Source organism: Rhinoraja longicauda, chromosome 43 (genome assembly GCF_053455715.1).
Source record: "Rhinoraja longicauda isolate Sanriku21f chromosome 43, sRhiLon1.1, whole genome shotgun sequence".
In the NCBI taxonomy this organism is placed as follows: domain Eukaryota; kingdom Metazoa; phylum Chordata; class Chondrichthyes; order Rajiformes; family Arhynchobatidae; genus Rhinoraja; species Rhinoraja longicauda.
The window spans coordinates 1,009,287-1,034,340 of record NC_135995.1 but is presented as its reverse complement, the minus strand read 5'-3'; the positions used below and the strand labels follow the sequence as shown (position 1 = coordinate 1,034,340).

At 45.9% G+C, this 25,054-nt stretch overlaps 1 protein-coding gene across 2 annotated transcripts; it reads left to right on the top strand.

Annotated features, from left to right (window-relative positions):
* The first annotated feature begins 5,648 nt into the window (after positions 1-5,648).
* On the top strand, positions 5,649-18,945 carry LOC144612170 (putative G-protein coupled receptor 139). 2 transcript variants are annotated; one of them, XM_078431736.1, is made up of 3 exons: positions 5,649-5,965; positions 9,702-9,790; positions 17,266-18,945. In XM_078431736.1, exon 3 carries the CDS (start codon positions 17,343-17,345, stop codon positions 18,162-18,164), a length of 822 nt encoding a protein of 273 aa, XP_078287862.1. In that variant the 5' UTR covers positions 5,649-5,965; positions 9,702-9,790; positions 17,266-17,342; the 3' UTR covers positions 18,165-18,945. The 2 variants fall into 2 exon arrangements, with proteins under 2 accessions (XP_078287862.1, XP_078287861.1); XM_078431735.1 differs by lacking the exon at positions 9,702-9,790.
* The last annotated feature ends 6,109 nt before the right edge of the window (positions 18,946-25,054 follow it).

Sequence of the window (25,054 nt, the reverse complement as noted above, 5' to 3'; positions counted from 1 at the left end):
CGCCAACATACTCCAACTTGGAAGCGGCAGAAGGTGAAAGGGGATGGCGCAGCAGGCTGACCAAGCGTATCTTGTCGATGGCCGCGGCCTGAAGAAAGCATTGGCCCCAGGGGCTACAGCATGAACTGCAACAACAGCCACATGAACTGGTGAAGAAAGGTTCACTGGTGTAGATCAGCCACATCGGCGCCTGGTTTTAAGGTGAAACGAAACAATATGCTGGAGTAACTCAGCAGATAGAATCAGTCTGAAGATGGGTCCCGACGTCTCCTATCCTTGTTCTAGATAGATAGATAGATAGATAGAGCTCTTAATGATAGCGGAGTCAGGGGGTATGGGGAGAAGGCAGGGACCGGGTACCGATTGTAAATGATCAGCCATGATCACATTAAATGGCAGTGCTGGCTCGAAGGCCTACTCCTGCACCTATTGTCTATTGTCTATTTCATTCTTCTGCAAACTTGACCAGAGGTTGTGCTGCTGTTTTTCAACACAGCACAGTATTGTGTGTTACACAATTCAGTGAGCACACATTGCAGAGCACGGGGAACATTTTTATGCATCCATAGATTTTGTTGCTCGGTAATGTACAAGTTAGAGCCCTATGAGTACATTGACGATTAATATAACCCCCCAATATGTCATGTCCGCTATAATTTGATATGTCAATGCTTGGAAGCAGGGCAAGACAGTTCTTGCTGCTGCGGCTGGCATTTATTTCTCACTAGTCCAAACCTCTCAGCACCCTGTCCTCCCCCCTCCCCTCTCTGCTCAACCCCCCCCTCCCCTCTCCCTTCTCCCCCACTCCCCCCTTGCCCCTCCCTCCTCCCCCTCCCCTCCTTTTAAACTTTGAAATGTGAATAACTAAAAATATCACACCGATTTCAATAAAACTACTTGCATTATCACTAAAGTGACAATGGTGAGTAAGGTGGGCCTAAAATTGTCGCGCTATCGTGTACCGTTTTGGCTGAAGTTCAGTCACAAACAAGATAACAAACGAGAGTTTTAGTATATAGATGTTCGAGTCGAAAGGCGGAACTTGTACTGGTCTAATCTCCTATGTGGGACCTTATCAAAGGCTTTCAGAAAGTCCAGGTACACTACATCCACTGGCTCTCCCTTGTCCATTTTCCGAGTTACATCCTCAAAAAATTCCAGAAGATTGGTCAAGCATGACTATTCCATGCTGGTAAATCCATGCTGACTCGGAACGATTCTGTTACTGCTATCCAAATGTTCCGCAGTTTCTTCTTTTATAATTGACTCCAGCATCTTCCCCACCACTGATGTCAGTGAAATAAGTCCCTTGGGTGCAGTACTATCTGTGTTTGTCTCTGGACTGTGTACTAATAGGGCTGCGATCTCACAAAGATCGAAGTGGACGGATGTACACGTGACCACCTGTTTCGTGGACTATCGTTGTGGTGAACTGACGGTTTATCTAAGAACTGTGAAGTACCAGAATTAGTGAAACCCTTATTTGTACCAGAGGTTATTAGATATTGTCATATGTCCTCTGGACATGATCACGATCTTCGTTCTTGCACTGTTCTTTTTGACATTACCGCACAGATCTGAGATTGCACCTGACCGCACAATGTCTGCTCAGCGTTTCCAAGATTTGTCTTACTGAACCACATTGGTATTCAGAATGCTTGAGAGTACAGGACAGAGCGCCTGTTTCAAAGACCAGGATACTTGCTGTGCTACGTGACGATGTAGTGTCTGTGAAATGGCAGAACGCTTATACTCTATGCCGTTTCCTTTAAGTATCACGTTGTTGTGTACTGCAATGGATTTAGACGGAGTGGTTGCGTTAGTTTGGCGTTGGTCCGAGCCAACCATTGCCAGTGTAAAGCAGTTAGTGACTTTCAAGTATCGTTTGGTCGTGTTGCCGGCACCTACATGTCTGTACTCCGGTGCTCTGCTGCGGTTTTCAGAAGGCCCATCTCTCCATAGCTCAGGCCCAGGTATTGTAGTTTGCATCGTCAACACACAATTCACATTGTAAATCTGTTTCTGCCAAAGGCTGCCCATTGCAATTAGACACCGTGCCGGCCTCTCACTTCCTTATCATAACAAAGGTATGAGACATAAAATAAAGTGTGTATTTCGATGCATCTCAATCCTTGTATAAGGACGGTGGGGACAAGTTCGTTTTCCGTCACGTGCAACGTTGAGCTTTTTATAATTTTATTTTGGTCAGCATCGTCACTGCTCGGTATGGGTAACATGGGAGCTCGTATAGACAGTGCACTGCGTGTGTTTTACAGGCCTGTGAGGGAGCGGTTCAGCTGTTTCTTAGCTTCTCCCGCGTTAAGGAAGGCCTCGTGATGTTCTTTGTCCGATCCGTAACCGGACGGTTTCTAGTCGGGATCGCGAACGAACGGGGACGAAATGAAATGCGGCCCATTGAGCTCCGGCTCCACCAGTTGTGAATCAGTGCTGCCGGCTGGTTCAGCTTCATTCACTGCCGTTGCCAGAGAACATGATGTAGTCCGGTAAGATCGAAGTTCTGATTACCCCGCTCTTGATGGACAAGAAATTTGTGACAACGCAGACTGTTCAAGTGTAAATCACGTGGGTTCTCAGGAAGAGCCTAATCTGGTTCGCGGTTGACTGAGTCACCACATCTCGGATCCGTAGTGCTCTACTCTGACCAGTACCCACAGCCAATTCCCCACAGTTCGGTGTGAATCTAAATGGATGACCTGACGTGAGTGGTAGAAGGACCTCGGGAAGGAAACAGAAAAAAACCTTGTGGCTGGGAATGGCAGCAGTCATTCATTCTCTGTCTGGAGGGCTGGAGTGTTTCGATCAGCCACTATTGGTAATGGAGATGATGTAGACAATAGACAATAGACAATAGGTAGGCGGAGTAGGAGTAGGCCATTCGGCCCTTCGAGCCAGCACTGCCATTCAATGTGATCACGGCTGATCATTCTCAATCAGTACCCCGTTCCTGCCTTCTCCCCGTACCCCCTGACTCCGCTATCCTTAAGAGCTCTATCTCGCTCTCTCTTGAATGCATTCAGAGAATTGGCCTCCACTGCCTTCTGAGGCAGAGAATTCCACAGATTCACAACTCTCTGACTGAAAAAGCTTTTCCTCATCTCCATCCTAAATGGCCTAAATCTTATTCTTAAACTGTGGCTCCTGGTTCTGGACTCCCCCAACATTGGGAACATGTTTCCTGCCTCAAACGTGTCCAACCCCCTAATAATCTTATATGTTTCAATAAGATCCCCTCTCATCCTTCTAAATTCCAGTGTCTACAGGCCTAGTCGCTCCAGTCTTTCAACATACGACAGTCCCACCATTCCAGGAATTAACCTAGTAAACCTATGCTGCACGCCCTCAATAGCAAGAATATCCTTCTCAAATTTGGAGACCAAAACTGCACACAGTTCTCCAGGTGTGGTCTCACTAGGGCCCTGTACAACTGCAGAAGGACTGCTTTGCTCATATATTCAACTCCTCTTGTTATGAAGGCCAACATTCCATTGGCTTTCTTCACTGCCTGCTGTACCTGCATGCTTCCTTTCAGTGACTGATGCACTAACACACACAGATCTTGTGGTACGTCCCCTTTTCCTAACTTGACACCATTCAGATAATAATCTGCCTTCCTATTCTTACCCCCAAAGTGGATAAACTCACACTTATCCACATTAAACTGCATCTGCCATGCATCCGCCCACTCACACAACATGTCCAAGTCACCCTGCAACCTCATAGCATCTTCCTCACAGTGCACACTACCACCCAGCTTTGTATCATCTGCAAATTTGCTAATGGTACTTTTAATCCCTTCATCCAAGTCATGAATATATATTGTAAACAGCTGCGGTCCCAGCACTGAGCCTTGCGGTACCCCCCTAGTCACTGCCTGCCATTCTGAAAGGGACCCATTTATCCCCACTCTTTGCTTTCTGTCTGTCAACCAGTTTTCTATCCATGTCAGTACCCTACCCCCAATATCATGTGCTCTAATTTTGCCAACTAATCTCCTATGTGGGACCTTGTCAAAGGCTTTCTGAAAGTCGAGGTTCACTACATCCACCGGCAATTTTCCTAGTTAGATCCTCAGAAAATTCCAGAAGATTAGTCAAGGATGATTTCCATTTCTTAAATCCATGCTGACTCGGAACGATCCTGTTACTGCTATCCAAATGCTCCGCAATTTCGTCTTTTAAAAAGGACTCCGTCATCTTCCCCACCACTGATGTCAGACGAACTGGTCTATAATTTCCCGTTTTCTCTCGCCCTCCTTTCTTAAAAATGTAGAAAATCACCGGACATTCAGAGTATTTTTTTTTACCCAGAGGTGTTTTATCATTATCCATTTGATGGGTGCGGCGACCTTCGAAAAGATTATGTGATCCACGTGATTCGGTCATCGTCGAGGATGCCGATCGTAGTGGAATAAAGTAGTGCGGATTTAATACAGGGAGCGTCATGGAGGTCCGGTTCCGAGCTGTTGGCCCATCATTACTCTATCTGATGTGTCTGTTACTCAGTGACAGGACGGACAGCGGTCTCAGTGCTGATTGGTGCCGCCTGCGTCGCCAATGACTCCTGAAACTGTGACCGGTGCATTGGTCAGAGAACAGCTAGGTTCTGTCAGTGACGTCCTCGTGTTGGCCGCTATATCAGGTACAGTATCCCGGACCCGCAGATCTGCCCATTAGAGCTGGACCCGCTCGTTTACCAGTGGGACTGCCGACCACTGTGGTGGGAGACAGAGCATCCCCGTGTCCTTGCACCGTCCAGCCCTTCGTTGCATCCGCTTTCATTTCACTGCCCTTGCGGCCATAAGGCCGATATTGTCGGGAATCAGTGATAGCTCTTGGAAATTTGATTTAGGATCGACTACTTCCAGCAAAGTTACTCGTAACACTTTGCTAGGTTACTTGACGTTTCATGTTGTGGGGTATGCCAAGCACACGGCGTCCTTGGAGACTGGGCGACATAGAGGAATCTACAAGGCCGTCCACGCAGCACATCCTGGTTTTATCTGCGTGACAAATGTTTGTCCAGTTGCACTGGGCCGCGAGAATGGTTGGGAGGATCACATAGAAACATACATCATAATGTTACATCACAGTGTAACATGACTGTGTGTGTTGCTGTGTGGCGCTGTTCTGGTCTCGGAGTGGTCGCATCAGATTTATGTCCGTTCCCGGCCAGTTTCACAAGGGCACTGCAGGGACAATCACCTTGGTGGCACTTGGTGCGACACCCGTGTACCGCCTAGTTTGTATGAAAAGCAAAGCAGTTTACTGTTCCTAGGTACCCTCGGTACATGTGACAATAAAGTGTCTTTCAATAAGTCACATATGGGCCAGGCCTAGTATAGTTGGCCTATATCCCTCCCACGCAATCAGAAGTTGTTAGAATATGTGATGTGTCATTTAACAACACACATTCGACGCCATGTATTTTTGCAACTCAATCACGTGTTCACAGTTGCTGAACCAGAATGAGTCAATTCCTTGTCAATCATTATAAGCCACAACCCCTGGTGTGGCAGGTCTAGCACCCGGACAGAAACGTGTCTGCTCCTCACAGTGAAGCAACGGGTTGGTCAGTGCGTCCTGGCCGATTTCTGCATAGACTCTGTACACTTTACCCAGTGTTCACTGCCATGGTAACCACAGACTGCTTTCTGATGTTTGACGCGTCACTTTAAGTCTGTAATTCCCAAAGCAGTGCTAAACTGGGAGCAGCTGGCGTGACTTGTTTGTTCAGTGAGTGTAACTAACGTCGATTGCGAGGAGACTGGTGCCGCTGGGGATTTCTCCCTGCTGTAATAAGGGATGAAGCGAGGATGAAGGCTGGCAGTAGTCCTGTGTGCTGTACCGACAGCGGAGTCGTCACATCATCGAGAACATGGGAGTCTCACGACTTGATCAAATAATGTCGATTTACTACCCGATTCTGGCCGCTGTTGGTGTTCCCGGTGAGTGGTTACTCATAGTTCCTCACCGTGTTTATCATTGTTAAACAGTATCTGAGATTTTGATAATTGCTGTGTGCCGCTTGCTTCGCTGTTTTATGATTCTACATATGGTATTTGCCCAAATGTGAGGTTCATTTTAAACTAACCAGGTATCTTCATTCAAACGGTACTTAGGTAAGATTGTCCTGTTTAATGTTGACTCCAAAACGTTTAGCAGTTGATCTATGAACCTGCCCGCCTGTGTCACGTCAGCAGTGTCGGTGTGAATGCACAGCACATTCTGGTCTGTGGACTAATTGGAATAACGCACTGCTGATGCATTTTGAAATAATCCAGGATAAGTGTTTAGGATAAGTGTTCGGATAATCCAGGATCTTCCGGTTGTTACGGCACTCAGTGAATCTGTCATGCTACCAATTACATTCTTGCTTTTTCCGGGAATAAAAATCAGCCGTTGATGTTCCCGCCCGAGTATGAGACCAGGGTTGCTCTGTTGCCAGGGAAACGCTCCAGTTTCACTCCGCCCACTTTCTTTATTCACAGGCGGCGTGGAATATTTCCATATGTTGGAAATAATCCCCGCAAGTCTGGAATGAAATGCGAAAATGATTGAAACCGCATGTCTGGGAGCATTTGTGGAAAGAGAAAGAGTTAATGTTTAAAATCAAAGTTTCCTTCTCAGGAACAAAAGAAGGGAAGAAACACGTTAATCTGAACGGCAGTGATGTTGGAAAGGACAATGGCTGGAGTGTAGCGAATGTCTGGAGCAGGGATAGATTTTTGCTGAATAGATAATTGAACGACATTATCTGTGTAACGTGTTCCAAACCTTGGCGTTATGCATTTCGTGTGCGGTTTTACTGTTGGTGACGGTGTGAATTCGGGTGAATTTATACAGTCTGGTCGAGTGGGACCTGCCCAGGATATTCCAGCATTTCCAGTTGTTGGCAATATTTTCTGATTTATCTCAGATTTGCAACATCCACAATTTATTCTTGACTTTCCCGCTGGCCGGTGGTTGTGATGCTCCGCTTTCTGGACCGGGGCCGCTTTAGCTTCTCCCTGGCAACGTTGCTTGAGTTCGGTCGTTTCTGGGTCCATTTGAAAATAGTCTTTGAGCTGCAGGACACTGGGGCTGGGGTTGACGACTGCAGTGAGCTGCAGGAACGGCAATTTGATGGGATGTTGCGTTGTAACAGGTCCCCGCGGTCACTCATTGGTAGCTGTGAATTGTTGCTAATTGTTCTGCACGTCTCAGATTTCCCGACTTACTTACTGGCATGTTACAATTTCGTAATTTAACCTTCGTTTTGCTGAGAATGTGCGGTGTTGCAGCTCGTCAGAGATGTGTTGATTTCGGTCCTTGTACAGGCGTGTGCAGCCCCGACTTGTTTCTAACAAGTCATGACTGACTTCTGTGTCTGGTTCAGAATTTTCTTTTTCCACAGTCGGTACAGTTATGTAGCTGGTAGCTCTGTGGCCTCACAGATCAAGCGAACGAGCTCCGATCTTGCACTGCTTTTTATGATGTCGACGCATTCTGTTCGTGAACGTATCTGTTTCCTCCATTTGCTCCGGTTTCCTTTCTCGACCCGGCATGTGCAGTTTGTTAGGTAATTCGCTGCTGTAAGTTACCTGTATGCCAGCAGAAGAATAGTTGTTAATGTCGTTGAATTAAAACAGCATGATTCGAGGAAATGGTTGCTCGACTTTTGACACCTGATTCTGTGAGCCGAAGGACATGTATTTTATAAGCTTCTAGCTCCATGCCACATCCAGGTAAATTATTCTGCCAACCAGCTTGTGTGTCCAAAGGAAACCAGTGTTAACAAGACAGGCCAATCAGGCATTTAAAATAATATTTTTTTCGTATCTTTTCCCAGAGCTGCGATATTCTGTTTGACTGGCGTAAATCACCAGTCAGGTTCCAGTTTGAAGATGGCATTTAGGTTCTGTCAGCACACTGCACCTATGGTGCTTGGCGCTGCTGAGAAGAGCGGGCAATTAGGAGTGGTTGGATAGAGCGGAACAACTTGAATGGGAAACCGTTTATTTGGCAGAGAGCAGGCATTTCCAATACGATGCGAGGAGATGGATGGTGATAATAAATTGATTCAGACATCGCGAACGATCCAGAACTGTCCGCAGAAAGTCTGGAAGATGAAAGACTTAACTTACATGTAAACCCTAGAATGTGTATTTGCAAGCACCGATCTAAACGATTATACATCCACGTTGCAAAGCCCGATTATTCGGCACAGAAACAATGAGCGAAATGGTCCGCATACACGTAGGAAGTTTTCTACGAATACACTATTAATTTACTTGCAACTGGTTGATCGGAGAAATTCCGCTACAGATATGCATACCATACCATGGCCGTCTCCAAGGAGATTACCCAATCTTCTGCACTCGGTACACATCAGCATCAACATTCCCTTCTCCCCTACCAACAGCTTCCTGAGTCTGCATTCACTAATAACTCGGGTGAAGCTGGAGTAAACCCGGGGCAGAGGGTAGGCTCCTAGAAAGGATTATCTTTCAAACCCGATGGTGTACAAGCCCAAAGATCTTCGGAGGCGGCATTACAGGTACTCTCAGTATAAGAAAAATAACTGCAGATGCTGGTACAAATCGAAGGTATTTATTCACAATACAGGTACTGTCGATCAGTTGTCATTGAATGTGTATGTGACATTTTATTTTTCCTGCCGCACAAACAAACCAAGAGCAGAGTGGTTGGGGTACAACTTTATACGATGTTCGCTAGCCCACATCTGCACTTCTGTGGGCACCTCTAGTCACCACACTGTAGGAAGAACTTAACTGCTAGGTCGAAGGTGGCGAGGAGATCCATGAGCATGTTTTCTGCGATGGCAAAGTTTGGTAATGACGGGAGAGTCGACAGACTGAGGTTATTTTATTTTCACGAAAAAGACACAGTGAAGCTCCAACAATTGGACAAATTAAGGGGCATGGACCGGATACGTGCAATGAAACATGTCCCAAACAAGACAGAGCTATATCCAGAGGGCATTGGTTTAGATTAAATGTTGTTGTTTTTTAATTAATTTTATTTAAATTTTAACAAAACAAATACATGTATGAACTCATAGTACGCGATGGTACCTACATTATAAATTCGATTATACATTTTAAATTCGATTATACTTGTATTGTTCTGTATTATCTCCCCACCCACAACCCCTCCCCCCCCCCCCCACCCCCCAGTTAGAAAAAGAGGAAAAAGGAGAAGAAGAAAGATTTTAAAAAAGAAAGGAAAAAAAAAGGAAAGAAAGAAAGAAAGAAGAAAGAAGGAAACCTGGAGACAAGAAGGAAACACTTCCGGCTAATTTCTTATTAAATTCTTTTTAGGGGTATCAAAACAATCCTGAAATTAAATATTTCCAATTCTTAATCCTAGTTTTAAAGTGAATGGGTTCCAAAGTTTCAAAAAGAAATCATATTTATTTCTCAGATTATAAGTAGCTTTTTCTAATGGGATACAACTACGCATTTCTGCATACCATCTTGCAATTCTTATTCCATTGTGATCTTTCCAAGTGACCGCCAGACATTTTTTTGCTATTGCTATTGCTATTGCTATTTTGAGAAATCTTTCCTGATATTTATCTAAAATTAATCTTGGTAATATTCCTTTAGTATCTCCCAATAAAAACAACCTTGAATCCAATGGTATGGTCTTATTCATCAATTGTTCCAAAACGTTTTTTAGGTCTTTCCAAAAAGGAGTTACCTTCGGACATGCCCATGTGGAGTGTAAAAAAGTACCCACATCCTGGTTGCATCTAAAACAAATTTCAGGTAAATTTAGATTTAAATTGTTTAATTTTTTCGGAGTTAAATATAGTTGATGTAAAAAATTGTATTGTACTAAACTATATCTCACATTAATAGTATTTTTCATACTTTCTAAACATAATCTTTCCCAACTTGGTTCATCAATGCTAATATTCAAATCTGTTTCCCATCTTTGTCTTGATTTTTGAATTCCTGTCTTTGGACTAGATTTTTGTAACAATTTATACATTGAAGATATAATTTTTTTAGTTCTCTTGCCCTGAATCAGGGATTCAATTCCTTTAATTTGAAATAAAAACATTGAATTACCTAACTTTTCCCTTAAAAAAGATTGTAATTGATAATAGAAAAAGATATTTGATTATACAAATATGGAATTTGATATTTGTTTCTCAATTGAGAAAATGTCAAAAAATTATTTCCTTCGTAGCAATCTCCTATATGTTTAATACCCTTCTGTTCCCAGACTTGTAATATTTGATTATTCCAAGCAAACGGCAGTAATCTATTTTTTACTAATGGAGTTTTAGCTGTTAGAAAAAATCTTTTATCATTAGCTTTAACTGTTTTCAACAATATATTAATTAAATGTTTTAGCAAAGGTGACTCTTGATCCTTAACTAATAGCTTCGCTTCCCATTTATAGAGAAATTCTTCTGGGCATAGTTCTTTTATTTTATCCATTTCAATTTTAACCCATGCTGTTTTTCCTCCCTCTTGATAAAGGGATGAAATAAAACTCATTTGTGCTGCCAGATAGTAATTTTTAAAATTTGGTAATTGCAGTCCACCTAATTCAAATTTCCATGTTAATTTTTCCATAGACACTCTTGGCATTTTCCTTTCCAAAGAAAATTTCTCACAATTTTATTCAATTCTTGAAAAAAATTATTTGGTAAAGGTATAGGCAGTGTTTGGAATAAATACTGTAACCTCGGAAAAATATTCATCTTAATACAGTTCACTCTCCCTAGCAATGTAATTGGAAGATTCATCCATTTCTTCAAGTCCTCCTCAATTTTTTTAATTAGTGGTTTATAATTTAGTTTATACAGATTATTTAACTTATTATCTACTTTAACCCCTAGGTACTTCATGCCTTCTTTTTGCCATTTAAACTGACTTTCTCTTTTACATTGATCATAATTACCTTTAGAAAGAGGCATTATTTCAGTTTTATCTTTATTAATTTTGTATCCTGATACTTTCCCATATTCTTCCAGTCTGAAATATAATTTTCTTAAGGATTCCAATGGTCTAGTAAGACAAATTAAAACATCATCTGCAAATAAAGTAATTTTGTGATTTTCCTGATTCACTTTAAATCCTTCAATGTCTAAATCTGATCTTATTAGCTCTGCCAGAGGTTCAATGGCCAATACAAATAAAGCCGGTGACAAGGGACATCCCTGTCTACTAGATCTTTCCAAATTAAATGATTGAGAAGATTGGCCATTTGTCACCACTTTGGCTTTAGGTTGTTTATAAATACAATACAATACAATATATCTTTATTGTCATTGTACCCAGGGGTACAACGAGATTGGGAATGCGCCTCCCATACGATGCAATAATTTAGGTAATTTAGACAGCAGCAACCCAACGAAACGAAACAGTTGTAACAGTTTTGGACAGGGTAAAGTGCAAGTTGATCTATCCGTTGTGGCCATCCGGTTCAGCAGGACGAAGGGATTAAAAGTACCATTAGCAAATTTGCAGATGATACTAAGCTGGGGGGTAGTGTGAATTGTGAGGAAGTTGCAATAAGGCTGCAGGGTGACTTGGACAGGTTGTGTGAGTGGGCGGATACGTGGCAGATGCAGTTTAATGTAGATAAGTGTGAGGTTATTCACTTTGGAAGTAAGAATAGAAAGGCAGATTATTATCTGAATGGTGTCAAGTTAGGAGGAGGGGGAGTTCAACGAGATCTGGGTGTCCTAGTGCATCAGTCAATGACAGTTGTACTCCTCCTTTTACTTTCTTGGAAGGCATCCGTACGTTCTGTATACTTTCTGATTTAATTTAAAGTACTTGATTCCTTTAGTTCATCTTTTTTTTTAGCAGTTTAGGGCTTTGTTTTCGGGAGTGCTGAAAAGTTACTCAGCCAAGCATTGGACACGCCCCCTTAGATTAAATGTTTGAAATAATCTGATGTGGTATCTTCTCATTCAGACTCGGAATCTAGGACGCGCTACTAAAGAGTTTGACGGAGGCAGGGACACCAAAGTCATCAAGAGGAACACTTGAAACTCCAAGGCATGGGGACTACGGGTTCTGTGGGTACATCCATGTCAGTTTGGCTGTGGTGGGTGTAATGGCTTGTTTCCGAGCTGTGGGAAGCTCTCCCTCTGGGGAAGGAACTGGAGAATGTGGTGGATGGAAGCGCTACAAAGTGTATTGACGGAAATGGGAATAGGGAGGTGGAGTGTGCGAGAACGGTGGAGACAGAGTGGAGAGCGTGGGTCGGGGTGTGGACTGCAGCGCGGGCATACACTGAATGCGTTGTACATGGAACAATCAACGTGGTTTCTAGTTTCAGGACATCTGCTGTAATTCGACAGAACACTTCTGACTGTAGCATTTGCTTCCAGGTCAGATCACCCATAGTCAACCTGCAAATTCCCTGATCAGCATGACATAAAACATTATAATGGAAATCCGCACGATAAGCCTCCCGGGATTGCTCACTCCCCACTGTTATCTATCCTGACGTGCAGTCTGTCCCTCCGCTGTACACCCTACTTTAAACAGTCCGCACTGCACCTTCCCCCTGCACCTTCATCCCGCCCGCGGCTTGGCCCGGCCCAGTCCCAACTGCACCGTCACCCTGCCCAGTCCCCACTGGCACTTGACCCTGCCCAATCACAACGATACTTTCACCCTGCCCAGTCCCCACATTAACCTCACCCTGCCCGGTACCCACTGCCCCTTCACCCTGCCCGGTACCCACTACCCAAACATGACTGCACCTTATCATATCATATCTATATACTACTAAAACTCTGCGGTCCAACATTCCGTATGTATATGTGTATGTACGCAAAGATTCCGAAGAGTTTCTGTCCATAACTTACAAACCCTACTCTCCCAGACGGTACACCAAAGCGCTACGATTTTTGTACCGCCATATTCACCATTAACCTGGGCAACTATTGTAAGTACTTTCGTTCAAATTGAAGCTACCTTTTTAAAGCTAGAGAGATATTAAAGTTTAAATTTTCATTTCTAACACTTTTCTTGAAGGGGCCAAACCCTACTCCTCCCAGACGGTACACCAAAGCGCTACGATTTTTGTACCGCCGTATTCACCATTAACATGGGCAACTATTGTAAGTACTTTCGTTCAAATTGAAGCTACCTTTTTAAAGCTAGAGAGATATTAAAGTTTAAATTTTTCATTTCTAACCCTTTTCTTGAAGGGCTTCAGCGCGTGATGTCACAATGGCACCCGTGCACCAATGAGAGATCAGCTCGCGATGGACAAGCGGCTGCTATTGGGTGTTTACTACTTTAAATTTACATAATTTTTTTTCTGACCTTTTTTTTCAAGGTCTTCAGCTTGTGACGTCACAATGCTTGTGTGAGATGGTTGCAACATTGTTGCGAAAAGCAACTGCCAGTTTTTTAAAGTTGTGCGAGTCACTTAACATACACAGATCAGCATGGGGCCCCTATTCCCTCCCTCCCCCCCCCTTCCCCCCTCAACCCCTTCCTCCCCACTCCTTCCCACCTCCACCCCCCTCCCTCCCCCCCTTCCCCCCTCCCCTCCCCCCTCCCTCCCCCTCCACACCTCCCTCCCTCCCCCTTCCCTCCCTCCCCTCCTCCCGGTTACAATGGAAACCCTACGAGGACGGGCCCAACGGGGAAAGAGGGGTACTGGGAAAAGGGGAGGTCCCCCTCACTCCCCCCTTCCCCATCCCATCCCCCCTCCCTCCCCTCTCCCGCCCCCTTCCCCCCTCCCCTTCCCCCCTCCCTCCCCTCCTCCCTCCACACCTCCCTCCTCCCTCCCTCCCCTTCCCTCCCTCCCATCCTCCCAATGCTTGTGTGAGATGGTTGCAACATTGTTTTGAAAAGCAGCTGACAGAAGCACTAAGTAGCCGCGAATGTTTCAAAACCAGCACTTAACTGCGAATGTTTTTTTAAAAAGCACTTAACCGCGAATGTTTCAAAACAAGCAATTAAAAAGCACTTATTTTTTTTAAAGTATTTTTTTATTCCAAGAGAATGGGGAGGGTCTGAGAATGGGGACTGGGGAGGGGGACAACAGGGGTCGTTGCGGTGGGGGCTTGGTGGTGGGGGAAAGAGGGGTACTGGGAAAAGGGGAGGTCCCACTTCCCCCCTCAACCTCTTCATCCCCCCTCCTTCCCACCTCCATCCCCACTCTCTCCCCCTTCAATCCCAACCTCCATCACCACTCAGCCCCTAACTCACCCGTCCCTCTTTCCCTCCATCCGACCCTCCCCCACTCCCTCCCCCCCTCCCTCCAGCCTTCCACCCCTCTCCCCCTCCCCCCTCCTTCCACCCTCCCTCCCCCCCTCCCGGTTACAATGGAAACCCTACGGGGACGGGCCCAACGGGGAAAGAGGGGTACTGGGAAAAGGGGAGGTCCCCCTCCCTCCCCCCTCCCTCCCCCCTTCCCCCTCCCCTCCCCCCTCCCCTCTCCCTCCCCCTCCCTCCCCCTCCCCCCTACCCCCCTCCCTCCCCCTCCCCCCTACCCCCCTCCCTCCCCTCCCCCCTCCCTCCCCTCTCCCCTCCCTCCCCTCCCCACCTCCCTCCTCCCTCCCTCCCCCTTCCCGCCCTCCCCTCCTCCCGGTTACAATGGAAACCCTACGAGGACGGGCCCAACGGGGAAAGAGGGGTACTGGGAAAAGGGGAGGTCCCCCTCCCTCCCTCCCCCCTACCCACCTCCCTCCCCTCTCCCTCCCCCCCTACCCTCCTCCCTTCCCCCCTCCCCCCTCCCATCCCCCCCTCTCCCCCCTCCCTCACCCCTACCCCCCTCCCTCCCCTCTCCCTCCCCCCTCCCCCCCTCCCCTCCCCCCTCCCTCCCCCCTCCCTCCCCTCCTCCCTCCCCCTTCCCTCCCCCAACCCTCCCCCTTTCCTCCCATCCCGGTTACAATGGAAACCCTACGAGGACAGGCCCAACGGGCCCACTCGGTCTAGTCATATATATAGAGCCGGAAACAGGCCTTTTCGGCCCTCCAAGTCCGTGCCGCCCAGTGATCCCCGTACATTAACACTATCCTACACCCACTAGGGACAATTTTTACATTTACCCAGCCAATTAACCTACATACCTGCACGTCTTTGGAGTGTGGGAGGAAACCGAAGATCTCGGAGAAAACCCACGCAGGTCACGGGGAGAACGTACAAACTCCTTACAGTGCAGCACCCGTAGTCAGGATCGAACCTGAGTCTCCGGCGCTGCATTCGCTGTAAAGCAGCAACTCTACCGCTACCGCTACCGCCTTGACGCTGCCGAGTCTCCACTGCGCTTTCAACCTGCCCAGTCCCCACCGCACTGTAATTCTGCCCAGTCCCCACTGCCCGCTGACCATGCCCAGTGACCACTACACCATCACCCTACCCAGTCCCCACTGGCCAGTCACCCAGCCAATTCCCCACTTTCACCACATCCTGCCCATTCCACACTGTAACTTCACCCTGCCCATTCCCCACTATAAACTCACCCTGACCAGTCCCCGTTGTAACCTCACCCTGACCAGTCCCCACTGTACCTTCACCCTGCCCAGTCCCCACTGCCGGTTGACCCTGCCCAATCACAATGTTGGGTATTGACCTTGAAGTGATGCCTTTCTTTTATGTGGAATGTATGCACGGATCTGCAGGCGGGTCATTCTGATATCGGTGGTGGCAAATTTGCCTGAGGGAATTCAGTGCTACACCACTCATCGGAATTTGGAAAGGTAAACACTGATTATAAATAGGGAGCGTGAGTTTGTTCCTGAGAAACTGTGTCTCAAGAATATGATTGAACTTTTCAAATAAATAGCCAAGGGAATTAACTTGGGCATGATGGCTGACGTGTACTTTAGCCGTGGCTTTCACAGGGTCCCGCATGGTCGACTGACCTGGAAGGTTAGCGCAAATAGGATCCAGTTGGGAAGAATTAGATACAAAGTTGTTCCAGTGGTAGGAGTCGGGTGGTGACAGGAAATTATTTTAAACAAAATATAAATCATAGAACTGTCCATCACAAACCAGGCCATTCGGTCCACAATGTCTGTGTCGAACATGATGCCAAGGCCAACTCCTATTTGCCTGAGCTAACACATATCCCTCTATTTTCTGCAAATCTATTTACGTATCCAAATGTCTCTGAAACACCCCTATTCGACATGGCCCAAACACCAACCCAAGCCCCCACCCTGGCAGCGTCCGGGCACTTAGCCTTTGTGTATTAAGAAAATGGCGCTAACACCTTCCTTCAGCTTTGCCCTTCACACTTTAGACCTCTTCCCTCTAATATTTGGTTTTCCTACCCTGGAAATAAGGTTGCTATTTTCTATACTTCTGTTAGGTCGCCCCGCATCCTCCAGCAATCCAGAAACAAACAATCCAATTCTGTCCAACCTCTCTCTGTAGCCAATACCCTCTAATCCAGGCATCATTCTCGTAAACCCTTGCACCCTCTCCAAGCCATCACATCCTTTCTGTAATGTGGCGACCAGAACTCAAGAACGGGGTAGAGAAGCCTTCGAAAATTGCTTTGAGGTTAGTCGAAACTTAGCAGGACTGGAAACTGTTGGACGATTTCAAATTGAACTGTTATTGCCCCAGTTACAGACTCTGCCTTCACTAATTGTGGCGATTGTGTTTTTCGACCCAATATTTGAACCTTTTGATAGGTACATGGATAGGAAGGGTTTAGAAGGATCTAGACCAAACATGCGCAGGTGGAACAAGAGTAGACGAGGCATGGGCAAGCTGGGCCGGAGCCTGTTTACACGCGGAAGGACTCTACCTCTATCTGTGCATTGTGCTCCAATAACGACATTTATCTTTCGTTAAGGAGGACAAACGGTCTATCTAGATTTGCCATTCCCAAAGAGGAATACTGTCAGCCTCTCGGCTACCTTCTGATTTACTTTGAGCCTGCAGATTATTCTCGCACACTGATCCACGCACCGCCACTGGCACACTTGTCATCTGCATTGCGAAGTCAATTAGAGCACCCAGCTAAGATACGGAATGATCTCTCGATTGGACCAGGTAACTGGTGCTACGAGGGAAAGTATCCGTTCGCGCGGGAACCGACGGAAAGCCCGAGTCAGAGGAGAGGATCCAACCCGCATCCCGAGAGCTGTGCGCGCCACGTATCTTTTCATTATCTACCTGCTGATATGTCTTGTAATTTAATTTATTCTGGAAACTCAGTAGTAAATGTCACTCGGAAATCCTTTCAGCTCAGAGTATTGTTCGTGAACGCCAGATAACATCCTTCGTTCGTTCTTTTGCAGTTAACTTGGTGGCGATTGTGATCCTGTCCCGTGGAAAGTGCGGTCTCTCCAAATGCATCACTCGCTACCTGGTGGCAATGGCAGCGGCCGACCTCATGGTCCTCATCATTGATGTCATAATAAAGTCCATTGTTGTGATGTATTTCCCGCTGTCGTTCTTCACCATCACCCCCGTGTGCTCCATCACATGGGCCCTGACCAGCGTTGCCACAACAATCTCTGTCTGGTTCACCGTGGGTTTCACGTTTGATCGGTTTGTGGCCATTTGTTACCAGAAGCTGAAAATAAAATATTGCACCGTGCGAACGGCGAGTGGTGTTATCGGAACGGCAATTGCTCTGAGCTGTTTAATCAGTGCACCGTGGTATTTTACGGTCGAGTCAGCATATATCAGCGACAATAAACCCAGAGGGTGCGCCTTGAAACAGTCTTTCTTAACCTCACCTTCATGGACTGCGTTTGAGTTCTTGTACTTTGCGGTAACTCCTTGTCTCCCGTTCGTTTTGCTTTTGTTGGTCAATTCACTGACCGCCAGGTACATTCTAGTCTCTGGTAGAGTCCGCAGATTGCTCCGGGGCCGCAACAGTGGAGAGAATGGCAAAGACCCGGAAATGGAGAACCGGAGGAAATCCATCGTTTTACTCTTCAGCATATCAGGCAGTTCTATTGCGTTGTGGAGTACAGTGGTTGTTTATGTTGTGTCTGAGCGCGCTTTGGGCGCTGAGTACTTCGCAGACAGTGATCTTCTGCCAATTTCGTTAATGCTCCAGCTTCTGAGTACCTGCACCAACACGTGTATGTATGTCCTGACCCAGAGAAAGTTCCGAGAGGAGCTGAAGAACGTGGTTAAATACCCCGTGAGTTTCATTGTGAAATTAATCATATCATTGAAACATTAGTATTCCCAGTCTAGTTATAAATATAGCAGAACGTCGAACAGATGTACGCATCTTAAACTGACGTTTTCAGGAGGTATCCCGGTGTACGAATTATTTAATTCAGTAGCTGCCATTTACAACCAATAAATCAGCATCTGCAACTCCTTTCTACACAATATAATCTCAATGATGTCCAAGTGTAGCAATACTGGATATTGTAAGTCACGGGATAACTGCGCGCTGTCACATCACCTTGTGCGTGAATCACACAGGAAACAGGTTGTTCATAGTGACCGGGAATAAACTATTCTGATCACTTCTGATAACTGTCTCCTTGTCGCCGGGTGTCCGATGGGTGGGTGGAATGGTGCTGGGGACCGGGTTCTCAAAGGGAATATAAAATGTTGGTGTCCCCTGGAGCGTCTGAATATATGAGAATAATTAGAATATATATTGATGCTAATAATGAGAATTTGTAAGGACACGGGTGACACAACCTCATCGCTGCTGAGGTCACCCTTCTCTCAGGGGAGGACGCAGTGTTGATCGGCTCTCCCTCGGGTGTGGGAAACAACGATTCCTCATTCCGCAACGTTCGGCGACATTGAGATTGATCTATGTGGAGAATCTGTGATTTGTGAAATGATCGTTTTAAGTTTACCCCCTTCGATACCGGTGAACAAACTGGCCCCGTGACTGGCGACAATGCCCCGAATGCATTGAGCAACCCCCCCTCCCATCCCCCACCCGCAGCCCGAGGTGATGGTGACGCGGGCCGCCTAAAATGTGAGATAGAATAATGTCAAGATGCCCTTGTAGTGTGTTTGACTTGTATTATCCCTCTGTTGTTGAATAAAGTTGACACGAACAAAATTAATGTTATGACTAGTGAAATAATTGGTTCCCATGTATTAGATAGCATATTTTCGGAAAGTTGTATCTAACAAAAAACAAAAGTTGTTTACTGCACAGTATAACTGTCGGCTAATTCTGCTGTGAAGTCAGAGAACTGGTAGGCAGTTTCCTGCCGCCATCTCTCCATGATCATATATCATATCATATATATATACAGCCGGAAACAGGCCTTTTTCGGCCCTCCAAGTCCGTGCCGCCCAGTGATCCCCGTACATTAACACTATCCTACACCCACTAGGGACAATTTTTACATTTACCCAGCCAATTAACCTACATACCTGTCCGTCTTTGGAGTGTGGGAGGAAACCGATGATCTCGGAGAAAACCCACGCAGGTCACGGGGAGAACGTACAAACTCCTTACAGTGCAGCACCCGTAGTCAGGATCGAACCTGAGTCACAATAAAGTCTCGTAGCAAACCTGCAAAGTCTCCTATTTTCATTTTCGTTTAATTTCCCTAAAAAATAATTTCTTCCACGGAATTTGGCGTAGACGGCAGGATCCCAATGATAACGGGATTCGAACGAACACACAAGTTGGAAATAAAAGGGAAGGATAAAACAGTCCCAATCGAAAGGGGGTGGGCTTCCCAGAGAGGATGGAGAGTCCCCGGGAACCTCGCTTGTCTGGCCGGTGACTCACGCTGAGCCAAGAGGTGATGCGGAAAAAGCGGAGAAGATTAATTTACTCACGCTGGGCGTAGAAGATAAATTGAAGCAGGTGCCGTAAAGCGCACTACAAAAATTGAAAAGTGACTTTGAGTTTTGCGGTCGGAGTCAAACCGGTGCGCGCAAACTGTGAATAGTATACTATTGCAAGTTGTCCGCGGAACCCTAACTTCTGATTTATAGACCTGTGAAAATAATATGGGAAGCAATAGTAGTCGGTCGGGGAAATCTGATCCTACTGATAGAGGGAGGCCTGAGGAAAAGAATCAGGTGGTCCAGGAGGGAAAGATGCAGATAAGAGAAAACATTGCCAAGGTGATAACAAAGATCATAAGACACCGGGAAAAGGTAGGAGATCCCATTGTTCCACCGGGATCGCCAGCAGATGTGGTCATAACAAAAAACAGAGATGACCAATGTGTGGTAAATTTTTGTGGTAATCCAGCTGATCGATCAAATGGAGATTGGCCGGATGGGGGAAGCTATAAGCTATCTCTGTCCTACTCATTTCTAAAAAAGAAATGGTTTGTCGAAATGGGAGCACAATTAATATTTGCAGTGGTAGTGTTATTAGTTATATATGGAGTGCTGTGTATACCTTTAAAATTGATAGAAATAATAAGGAAATGGGTGGGGATGGAGAGAAGACACCAGCCCCTGGAGGAGGGAAAAGGTGTTAAGCAGAAAGAGGGAAATGAGGGACCTGTGCCTATAATACCAAAGGAAGTGGCAGCAATATATCCCCGACTCCCTGTGGAGAAGGCACCCCCAGTAGAGGATGATTTTGATGATATGTTGATGATGGCGGCTGCATTTCGCCCGCGACAACCTCCATATAACCCGGCATATATAGAAAGAGAACAGGCCGCTGCCCCCTCAGGTGCTGAGGCTCTATTTCTACCTTTGGGTCTCGTATGGATCAGTCCACCGGTAAAGGAGCCACAGCTCCTCAGGCAGGTCTGGCAGAAGCAGATAGTACCTCTGAGAGGGGCCTGATACACGATCTTGGAGATATCAAAAAGATATCATGAAGGATGAGCAAACAATGCTCCAGATGATGAATGTTGAGGAAGAGTCTAAGTCCGAGTTACTGATGTAGTCCCCCCCCCCCCCCCCGTACTATGATAGGAGAAGTCCCCGTGTTGAAACCCTGGACCCCAGCTGAAGTTAGAGCCATGGTTGCCAAAGCTCCAGATCCCTTAAGAAAGCCCAATGTATTTCTTAATTGGTTAATGGAGAATGGCAAAATAAGCCGTGGGATAATGTGATAACAGCGCTTGTGAACATGGAGAGGGAATGGCTGTTTGCCCAGGCGAGAGAGCCGAAACCAAAACATCGGGCCAGTATTACACGGGGAGAGGGGGCTGGGGAAGAGGAGGAATTTGTAGAGGTAGGGGCCGAGGAAGGGGACAATGGCAATTAAAAGATACAACACGAGGCAAATGCTGGAGATGTGGTAAGACGGGGCATTGGGCTCGAGATTGCAGATGTTCCCCACAGCAACAGGGAAGGGATCCAGGCCCTGCCCCCTTCTCATTCAGTAACCCCTTCCTAATCCATCATCACAGGGATGCTGTGGATGTAAAGCGGTACAGGTTGCTCTGATCAGATTGTCTAAATCAGAATAAGAACCCATAGCTGCAGGCAAGATAGGTGACTGCCATTTAGACCTTCTGGTCGATACCGGAGACACAATGTCCTCTGTGCCCCGTCAGTAATTCGAATATTAATACTATAGGGGTTGCCGGTGACACCATGATAGAACCTTTATCAGAACCCACACGTGTGCAGGTAAATGGCAACCCACTTACTGACACTTTTATAATCTCTAGAACAGCACCACTCCCGTTATTGGGAAGACAAGTTCTGCAAACTGGGAGCAGTCTTACACTGTACTGCAGACGGCATGTTTATGGAACCCCCTCAAATGCACACACATCAATTGCTAAATTTAATTAAGGAGGAAGAACAAGGGTAAAAAAGGGGCCCATCCGATATTGTTGCCAATTGAGTAACAATCCGTACATTCAATTGGTTAATCAAATCCATTGTGCTCTGCAAAGAGTGCAAGATTTAAAAGGCCGGTATTTACAGTATCTTATCGAAACCAGCCAAGAACATAAGCGAACACATTGCACTGCATTATATACGCGCCTCCCTCATCCCGGGTACCAGGAAATAGTCTCCACCTGGTTGAATAGCATCGAACAATTAGCGGTCAACCCTTATTTGTTTTTTTGGGGTCCCGGGATTAGGAATAATGGTCCACCTCTCTCAAAACCAAAGGGATCGATTGGAGACGGGAGACACTTCTGAGTCACACCTGACCTCCAGCAACAGCGAAAGAAGTAGGAGAAATGATTTTAAATCAAGGTTGAAGGACAAACAGTCAATTCATGTTTTAAAGTTACCAATGGCAAAAGGAGAGGTCCAGATTGACTTCATTAATGACACAGAAGGAAAGATCACAAGGGTCACAGAAGGAAAGATCACATGGGTTAGAGAAAAAAGCAACAACGGCCTACTGAGGATCCGTCAAGATTCCCAATGGCTCTGATCCAAGTACCCTCTGAACTATGGGCAAAGCATAAGATTCATGTGGGGCGAGTGCGTTCAGCCCCTGAACATAACGTGACTTTAAAAAAGGGTATCACAAAATGCTGGAGTAACTCAGCGGGTCAGGCAGCATCTCAGGAGAGAAGGAATAGGTGACATTTCGGGTTGAGATCCTTCTTCAGATTCATGTCAGGGGAGGGGGCGGGGCAAAGAAAGGATGTAGTTGGAGGCAGGAAGACAGCGGGAGAGCTGGGAAGGGGAGGGGAAAGAGAGGGACAGAGGAGCTATCTAAAGTTAGAGAAATCAATGTTCATACCGCTTAAAAAAGGGTGCTTCCTTGCCATGTTTAAAACAGTATCGACTGTCCCCGGAGACTTAAGAAGGGATAGCTATAGTCATCATTTATTTATTACAACAAGAAGTATTAGTGAAAACGCAAAGTCCGTGTAATACTTCCATTCTGCCAACCAAGGCCTGAGAGCTATTAACAAAATGGTGATCCCGATTGCTCCTTTAGTACCTGACACCAATATTATTCTGTCATCTATACCGGCGGAAGCCGGCACCTTTACAGTAATTGACCTATGTTCAGCCTTTTTCTCCATACCCCTGCATAAAGACAACCTGTTCCTGTTTGCTTTTACCTACAAAGATCAACAATACACCTGGACTAGGCTACCCCAGGGGTATACTGAAAGCCCGGCCGTATATGCAGCAGCGGTGAAAAATAATCTTGAGGAATGTCAATTATCAGCAAAATCTACTTTGATCTAGTATGTCGATGACCTTTTGGTAGCCTCTGTGACAGGTCCTGATTGTAAAGACTCAATTAAATTGCTGCAACATTTAGCAGAAAGAGGGCATAAATTATCCCTGGACAAATTACAGTTCTGCCAGCCTGGACTACAGTATCTGGGATTCCAGCTGCAGGAGGGCAGAAGGAGACTTGGAAAAGACAGAATAAAGGCAATAGAGAAGGTCCCGGTCCTGAAGACAAAGAAGGACATTCTCTTCTTCTTTGGCATGGTGGGTTACTGTGGGATCCATGACTACAGGGAAATAGATGCAGCATTACGTTCAGCCACCTTGCAGACTGAGTCATCCGGAGTAATATGGACTGCAGAAAGAGACCAGGCGTTTAGAAATCTAAAGAACGCTATGGTTACTGCTCCGGCCCTTGGATTGCCAAATTATAAAAAGCCCTTTCAACTTTATGTAAATGAATCAAAGTGGTTTGCGACTGGGGTCCTGATTCAAGAACATGGAGGGGGAAAAAGACAGGTAGCCTATTATTCCGTGGCTTTACAAGCTGCAGTAAATGCCATGCCAGCCTGCTCGCGAGCTGTAGCGGCAACGGCTATGATAGAAAACACAATCCCCATCGTCCTTGATCACCCGTGTGTAGTGACTGTTCCTCATGCCATGATGTTATTATTGAACTCTGCAGCCAAACAGCATTTCACAGCCGCTAAAAGAACAGGTTATGAAGTTATCCGTTTATCACACCCCAACTATACTTATCAGCAATCAACTGCTATAAATCCAGCTACCTTTGTACCACTGCCAGAAGAAGGGTGTGACCATAGTTGTCTATTGCTTGTAGAAGCCACTGCCACTCTCCGGCTGGACTTATAGAATCATCCGATTGAAAATCCTGACCTGGTCCTATTTACTGATGGCTCTTCACACCGACCTAGCGATCCCAGATTATTAGCAGGATATGCGGTGGTCACACCACACCAAGTGCTGGAGGCATATGCTTTACCATCCGGAACGTCTGCTCAGGTAACTGAGCTGTATGCCCTGACTCGTGCCTGCATATTGGCAAAAGGTAAAAGTGCTAATATCTACACTGATTCTCACTATGCCTTTGGGGTTGTACATAACTTTGGGCAGTTATGGAAAAATAGAGGATTCATTACATTAACAAGAAAGACTATTAAGCATGATAAACTGGTCTTAAATTTATGGGATTCTATTCAATTGCCACGGCAGATTGCATTTATTAAATGCGAGGCTCATACATCGTCGGATGATGATGCATCAAAGGGAAACAGATCAGCTGATTATGTAGCCAGATTGCCCTCAGGCAAACCCCGCAATTATAAGCGGCTAAAATTAAGTCTGCAGCACAAAGGATGCTCCCGGTTAGCATTGATGTAACCCAGTTACAGGATGCCCAGAGCCTAGCATCATTCCAGGAAAAGAATTCCTGGAGCAAAGCAGGGTGTTATCAAGACCCTATTGTCTGGGTCTACCCTGATGGTCGTGTAGTTTGCCCCAGGAGCATATTTTTGCCCCAGGAGCATATTTTTGCCCATGGACAGGCTCACATGGGACAAGGGGGGATGGCATACGCATTGTCCCAACAATGGTATGTACCTTGGATAACAGTCATAATTGATAAAGTTGCAAGAACATGCCTGGTGTGTCAACAAAATAATCGAGGGAAGACGCCTGCAAAATTCTCTCCTAGATGGAAAGGACAATATGTGGTGCTGCTAACAACACGAACAGCAGTAAAAGTAAAAGAAAAACCTGATTGGATACATGCCACCAGATGTAAACTGCATCACTCAGACAGAACCCTCCAGGAGAAGGAAACGCAAGAACCGTAAAATTTTGTAGCGATAAAAAAAATTGTCGAAATATAGACATATTCTTTATTAACTGTCTTTAGAGTATTAAATACTTATGAATATAGTAACATTATATGGGGTCATAGAGGACATGAGAGTGAAGAGAAGCATCTAGTTATGAGAAACAGGATGA

Coding starts and splice junctions, on each gene's coding strand:
- LOC144612170 (XM_078431735.1), top strand. CDS start 5,896: ATGGGAGTCTCACGACTTGATCAAATAATGTCGATTTACTACCCGATT. Junction 5,966..17,265: donor GGCCGCTGTTGGTGTTCCCG/GTGAGTGGTTAC, acceptor GTTCTTTTGCAG/TTAACTTGGTGGCGATTGTG.